This window comes from Rhinoraja longicauda, chromosome 6 (genome assembly GCF_053455715.1).
Source record: "Rhinoraja longicauda isolate Sanriku21f chromosome 6, sRhiLon1.1, whole genome shotgun sequence".
NCBI classification, from domain to species: Eukaryota; Metazoa; Chordata; class Chondrichthyes; order Rajiformes; family Arhynchobatidae; genus Rhinoraja; species Rhinoraja longicauda.
In genome coordinates this window covers 13,087,016-13,094,454 of record NC_135958.1, presented here as the reverse complement: position 1 = coordinate 13,094,454, position 7,439 = coordinate 13,087,016, and the positions used below count along the sequence as shown (strand labels likewise).

Genomic DNA, 7,439 nt, shown 5'->3' with positions numbered 1-7,439 from the left:
AAAACGCCATCTGTCCATGGTCTTCAGAAATGCTGCCGGACCTGCAGCACTGTTTTTTTGTTTCACTCATATTATGATTTTAAATACCTGTTAAGCTGCGCCAGCAAAAGCTGCCTCCTACTGGCACAGTAAATACACAAAATGCCGGAGTAACTCAACCGCTCAGGCAGCAGCGCTTGAGAAAAGGAACATTTTCTCCAGAGATGCTGCCTAACTGAGTGGCTTCAGTATTTTGTTGCTACATTATTTTGTCTTTATCTTCGGTATAAACCAGCATCTGCGGTTGGTTCCTACACATTCCTACCAGTACCCGGGTGTGGTGGGATGAGTGCCCTGCAAGGCTGTGTTAGCGGTTTAATTTGTGTTGTAATCATCCCTCGCAAATCAACAACAGAATTCAGATTTTTTTTTCTTGGTCAAACGTACTATTTTAATCCGGTACAAATCAATATATCCATAGTAAAACAAAAAAATACTATAACATTAATGACAATAATGGTCCCCGAGAGGAGCCCTGGCACAAGAGGGCTCCAGTAAAGACCCCGCATCGGGGAGCAGACGGTGCGGGTTGGTCCCGGGTTGAGCTGGTCCAAGGTGGGCGACGCCACCTTCAGTGGCAGCAGCTGCACTTGTCGCCGGCTCCTTTGCAGACGCAGCCTTGGGCGCATTTGCTGCAACCCGCGGGGCAACAGGAGCAGCAGCCTAGACGGAGAGAGAGAAAAGCCATGAATCCCGCACTATCAAACAGCTCCGCGCTCTCGTGATGGACGCCAAGGAGCGATTGCAAACTGTTAGCTGCACTAACCGTCTGGAGAAGGGCCGCGACCAGAAACGTCACCCATTCGTTCTCTCCAGAGATGCTGTCTGACCCGCTGAGTTACTCCAGCATTTTATGTCTAACTTCGGTTGAAACCAGCATCTGCAGTTCCTTCCTACACAGCTACACTAACGTGCGGGTACTTGGGGTGGGATTGGAGAGGTGGGGGATCTGTATAGTGCAACAACCCAGAGATAACTTGCTTCACCCCTGACATCACACACACACACACATGACACACACACGCATTTCTGGCAGTGTAACTTGTTCACAAGTCCTAAGACCAGAATTAGGCCATTCGGCCCATCAAGTCTACTCCGCCATTCAATCACAGCTGATCTATCTCTCCCTCTCAACCCCATTCTCCTGCCTTGTCCCCATAACACCGGACACCCGCACTCATCAAGATGACCACTACTTGTGATTTGCACAAGAGGAATGCGAATGGATTAGGCGGCACAGCGGGAATTGCTGCTGCCTCTCACACCTACACCTGGTCCAGTCCCGATCTCGGGTGCTGCCCGTGTGGAGTTCCCCTGTAACCGGGTGGGATTCCTCCGGGTGCCCCCGCTTCCCTCCTCTAAGTTCGGAAGATGTTGAGAGGTTAACTAGCCATTGAAAATTGTCCTTAGTGCGGGTCAGTGACTAGAAATGGAGGACGAGTTGATGGGCATTTGAGCAAGCCTGTTGCATTATCGCTGGGGTAGGAGAGGAGATGATCCAATTACTCTGCTCGGAGCTCGTATGGACCCAATGGGCCGAAAGATCTCGTTCTGCCCGTGTCGTTATAAATATTTTCCTCCTACATAAAGATTTCAAAGACAGTCCCCAGAGCCGTTATACTCACTCTTCTTACACGATGTGCATTTGCAGTCTTTGCATTTACAGCTGTCTCCGCAGGAACATGAGCCGCCTGTTCATAAACAAGAAAACAGAGTTACAAAAACATCGGCTGGTTACGAGGAGGTCCGGGCTTCCGACGACTGGGTCCAATAACTCACCCTGGTTACACGTGCACGGAGCGTCAGACATCTTCTGGGTTTCTTTCCTCGGCCGTTTCTCTGGCAATTCGCTTCTGTTCACTCGGAGCTGGTGGATGTTCTCGTTGTCGGAGGCGCCGAACTTATAAAGCAGCGGCCGCGTCCGTCACCGGGTGCAAACGGGAGCGATGCGGGGCCCGGGCGCTGTGTGCAAAAGCAGGGCTCGCTGCCAAAGGCGCTCGCTGCACTCGACAATCTCCACCCGGCGCTGGTTGATCACAGGGTTGCAGGGCAGGGTGCACTTCAGTGCTAATTGATTAATTACACAGTGAGCTCCTCCCTATATTTGTAGATGGCGGGGGTAAAGTAAACATAGCCACACGCATTCACACCCCTCACACACAAACTCTCCCTCCCTCTTACACTCACTCACTCACAAAGTGCTGGAGTTTCTCAGCGGGTCAGGTAGCTTCTCTGGAGAGCATATTTCTGGTAAATTGCCGTTACACCTTCCTCCTCCAACCTCTCCCCTCAACTCTATTCGTGGGGACTTCACCAAACTAAACATAGCACAAAAAGTAAGGAAATTTGTGTTTGGTAGATTATTTCTTTGTTGTAACAATGCTTCTTGGCAATAAATCTTATACCGTTGGAAAGCCTGTTTATTTCCCTTTTAAATGGTGCCACATTTGTAAGGAACATGCATTTGTGGGATGAGCAGCAGAGCTGAGTATGTGGGTTGCGCCCATGAAAAATCTGCCAAATCTTCTCTGCCAATGCCAAACAGCTTATTCTGCCATTGACTCTTGTTCGGTGTTGTTTGGTGGATTGGATGATTGAAGTCTGAAGAAACAAGACATATTGCAATTTAACAATTTATTCATTTAATAAACAGGAGCCTCAGTAGCGTGTGGAAGAACCATACACAGCCACAACAGCCTGGCACCTCCTCATGCTGGTCACCAGCCTGGTCACACACTGTTGTGGGATGGCATCCCATTCTTCAACCAGCATTTGTCGCAAGTCAGCCAACGTGGTTGTGTTGGTCACTCTGGCACGAACAGCACGCCCAAGCTGATCCCACAAGTGTTCAATGGGGTTGAGGTCAGGACTGCTGGCAGGCCATTCCATCCTCTCCACTCCCAAATTCTGGAGTTGTCTCTGAGAAACCCTGCTCTGTGGGGGCGAGCATTGTCATCTTGGAGGATAGAGTTCGGTCCCAGACTGTGGAGATATGGGATTGCCACTGGTTGCAGAATCTCATCTCGATATCTCTCTGCATTGAGATTGCCTCCAATGATGACAAGCCTCGTTTTTCCAGTGAGGGAGATGCCGCCCCACACCATCACACTGCCTCCACCAAAAGATGTTACTCTATCGGTGCAGCAATCAGCATAGCGTTCTCCGCGTCTTCTCCACACTTTGACCCTATGATCCAACTGCCGTATGCAGAATCTGGACTCATCGCTGAACATAACGTTCCTCCACATGTTCAGGTTCCAGTGCACATGTTGCCGACACCAGCGCAAACGGGCCTGACGGTGAAGGGCAGTCATGGCAGGCCTCCTGGCAGCCCTATGAGACCGGAGATCGGCTGCGTGCAGTCTGTTCCGAATTGTCTGGGCAGAGAGCCGTCGGCCATATCGTCCTGCAAACCTTGACTGCAAATCTGTAGAAGACAGCCTACGGTTCCTAAGTGCTGACAGGGTGAGGAAACGGTCTTCTTCGGGTGTCGTCTTCTTGGGAAGCCCACTTCGTGACCTGTCTCTGACATCCCCCGTTATATGGAACTTGGCCTTCACTTTGGAGATGGTACTAGGGCTCACTCCAAATAATGCTGCAACTTGGTTTTGCGGAACACCAGCTTGAAGTTGCCCTATCGCACGGGCCCTATCCAGATCAGTCAAACGTGGCATGCCGATTCTTGGAGCAGACACCTACTGACCACTGTAGCAGGGTCCATGCTCACAGATGCTGCCAATCAGGCACCTGATTGTCAGCACCTGGGGGTACCAGAAGCTCAAAACAAGAGTCAATAGCAACAGCAGAATAAGCTGTTTGGCATTGGCAGAGAAGATTTGGCAAATTTTTCATGGGCGCAACCCATATACTCAGCTCTGCTGCTCATCCCACAAATGCATGTTCCTTACAAATGTGGCACCATTTAATAGGGAAATAAACAGGCTTTCCAACGGTATAAGATTTATTGCCAAGAAGCATTGTTACAACAAAGAAATAATCTACCAAACACAAATGTCCTTACTTTTTGTGCTATGTTTATATAGTTTTTGTTTGCAATTTGAACGCAAATATGGATATCATATATAATGTATCGACCCGAAACGTCACCCATTCCTTCTATTCAGAGATGCCTGTCCCGCAGAGATACCAGCATGTTGTGTCTATCTTTCATGCAGAGTAGACACAGAGTAACTCAGCGGGGCAGGCAGCATCTCTGGAGCGAGGTTCCTTCCTTTGTGTCTATCTTCGGTGTAAACCAGCATCTGCAGTTCCTTCCCTTCTCTCCAGAGATGCTGCCTGACCCGCTGGGTTACTCCAGCATTTTGTGTCTATCTTCGGTGTAAACCAGCATCTGCAGTTCCTTCCTACACATGGATATCATGTATCTAGCGCGGGGACGCGTGTTTCGACAACAATCACTATGTGTACAGTAAGTGGAACAGGAGTCAAGTTCAGGGGGAGGGCAGAGTTGTCCCCGGAAACACTGCACACGATACCATACACAGCGCGACTAGTCGGCAACATTTCAGGCTGAGCGCAGCATTTACATTTTGCACACGGGGTTTGGCAACGTGTGAGTAATATTAATCGAGAACTCACTGGCAGCACATCACCGTTTCACACCACCTTATTTCCACACCTTGTGACTAGCCCCCCCCCCCTCCCATCCCCTCCCCTCCTATGAGGATGTTATGTTCTTTTAGTTTGTTTTGAACAGCATGCACTGTTGGACACGCACTTGGGAAAACGTCATGATTTCGCAACTGAAAGGGAACGCGATGTCCAGAATTGTGAATGAGATAAGTACACAAACGGGAAAGAAACCCGGGCTGGAACTCACCGGACACACACGGGGAACACAGGGCTTTTGTTGATTTTATCAACCTGCAATTCTTCAGTGTGAAAACACTGTCCCTTGTGGAATCCGGGAAACTGGCAAAAGTTATCGAAACAGCTGCTAATTGAGTGACACAGCATGGAAACAGACCCTTTGCCCCTAATATTTATTGTTTTTTAATTATATATTATAAGTTCAGTTCATAAGTTATATAGGAGAATTAGGCCATTCGGCCCATCAAGTCTTCTCCGCCATTCAATCATGGCTGCTCTATTTTTCCCTCTCAGCTCCATTCTCCTGTTTTCTCCCCATAACCTCTGCCACCTGTACTAATCAAGAATCTATCAATCTCCGCCTTAAAATATCCTTAAAAATTATCTGTGTGCATTGTGTTTGCTGGCCTGTTATGCTGCTGCAAGTAAGAAATTAATTGTTCCGTTGTCGATATATTTGAGTCTTGAAAACACTCCATGCCAATCTCATTGTTGATTTAAGCCAGTCTCATTTGCCTTTGGCCCATATCCCTCTAAACTTTCCCTATCTGTGTACCTGTCCAAATGTCTTTTAGACATTGTAAATGTACCTGCCTCTGCAGCATCCCTGGCAGTTTGCTCCATATACCCTGTATACAGTGTGGAAAAACCTGCCCATCTGGCCCCTTTTAAATGTTCCCCGACTCTCTTTAAAACTATGCCTTCTGGTTTTAGACTTACCTACTGTGGGAAAAAGACCGTGTGCATCTACCTTATGATTTTGACTACCACTATAAGGTCACCTCTCAACATCCCTACGCATGAGTGAAAATAGCTCCAGCCTATTCAGCTGCTCCCTATAACTCATGCCCTCCAGTCATAGTAACATCTTCCTTAATCTCTCTGCATCCTTTCCGTCTGATGACATCCATCTTGTAGCCATGCAACTAGAACTGTCCACATCCTCCAACTCTGGTCTCACCAATGCCCTGTACTGTTGTAACAAGATGTTCCAATGTCTATACTTAATGCTGTAAATGATGAAGGCAAGAATGCCAACTGCACCCTTCACCATTCTGTCAACCTGTGTTGTCATTTTCAGGGAATTATATTTCTGTTCTACCGCACTCTCCAGGTCCCTACCACTTGTTGTGTAAGTCCTGCGCTGGTTTTACTATCCGAAATACAACACCTTATACATGTCAAAATTAAATTCCATTTCTCAGGCCACTTCCCCAGTTCAGCCAAGTTCTGTTGTAATTGTCCACTACCCCAATTTTGGTGTCATCAGAATTATTAATATAAATGATGTGTACTTATAGATACTGGAAATCTAAATTAAAAACTAAAAATGCTGGAAACACTCATCAAGTCAGGCAGTATATGCGGAGAGAGAAAAACAGAGTTAATATTTCAAATTGGAGACCTTCTCTCTGATCTGAAAACTGATTTCCTTTCCATACTTGCTACCTGAGTTCCTGGGTATTCCCGGCATTTTCTGTCTTTGTAACTGGTAGAAGTTAACTGATAGACTGATAAAAGCTGATCTCTGAATGGAACCATAATCATGTGCAGCACAGTGGCGCAATGGTAGAGTTGATGTCTTACAGCTCTAGAGACCCGGGTTTGATCCTGACTCCTGACTGTGGGTGCTGTCGGTATGGAGTTTGTACGTTCTCCCTGTGACCGCGTGAGTTTCCTCTAGGTGCTCCGGTTTCCACCCATGCTCCAAATACGTACAGGTAAGTTATACAATTGTCTCTAGTGTGTGCAGGTTAGTGTATGGGGGTGTGTTTGCTTGTCGGTACGGACTCAGTGGGCCAAAGGGACTGTTTCCACGTTGTATGTCTTAAGCCTAAAGTCGAAAATCATGTAGCAACATTGGAGTTCTTCGTACATGTTGATCCCAATCTCACAAGTTTCTTCCCTCCTAGCCAGTGTTTATTTTCATCAGACCAGGATACAAGACACGTAAGCAAGAGTGGGCCATTCAGCCCCTCCTTGAGCCCGTTCATTCAACAAGATGATGGTTAATCTTTTACCGTGAACACCTTTCCCTGCTCTATCCCCACCTACCATAATTCTGTCAATATCCAGAAATCTACCAACCAGGACATTCTGTTAGGGGAAAAAATAACATTAAAAGGATTGCATCCTGACTAATTTAAAATCACACATTTATGACAGATTGTTAATCTGAAAAATAAGCAGCACTTGAATTTATTTAGAATCACCACATCCACGCAATTGACACTTTCTCTGGCAGTATGTAGAACCCTGGCATAAACTGAGGGAAGACGTCATCTTATTAACTATTCAACTGCCTGCCACATCAAGCACTTCCTGCTCCAATTCTGGAAGAGTCTGTGCTTCTCAAATCAGGCAAACCAACCACCAGCACCTCCTCTGCCTCTCTCACAGAACTCCATCTGCTCTTCAAGCTGTCCAGGAAAACAGCCAACATAATCAAAGACCAGTCTCCCTCTGGTCATTCTCTCTTCTCCTCCTTCCTATTGCACAGAAGATAAGAAAGCTTTCAAGCATGTTCCACGAGATTCAACAACAGTTTCTTTCTCGCTTTTATCTGACTT

At 47.0% G+C, this 7,439-nt stretch overlaps 1 protein-coding gene across 1 annotated transcript; it reads right to left on the bottom strand.

Annotated features, from left to right (window-relative positions):
• Positions 1-408: 408 nt before the first annotated feature.
• mt2 (metallothionein 2) lies at positions 409-2,039 on the bottom strand. Its single transcript, XM_078400480.1, has 3 exons — positions 1,819-2,039; positions 1,665-1,730; positions 409-702 (listed from the first exon to the last, which is right to left on the bottom strand). The coding sequence occupies exons 1-3, from the start codon at positions 1,847-1,849 to the stop codon at positions 611-613; spliced, it is 189 nt and encodes a 62-aa protein (XP_078256606.1). The 5' UTR covers positions 1,850-2,039; the 3' UTR covers positions 409-610.
• Between the last annotated feature and the right edge of the window lie 5,400 nt (positions 2,040-7,439).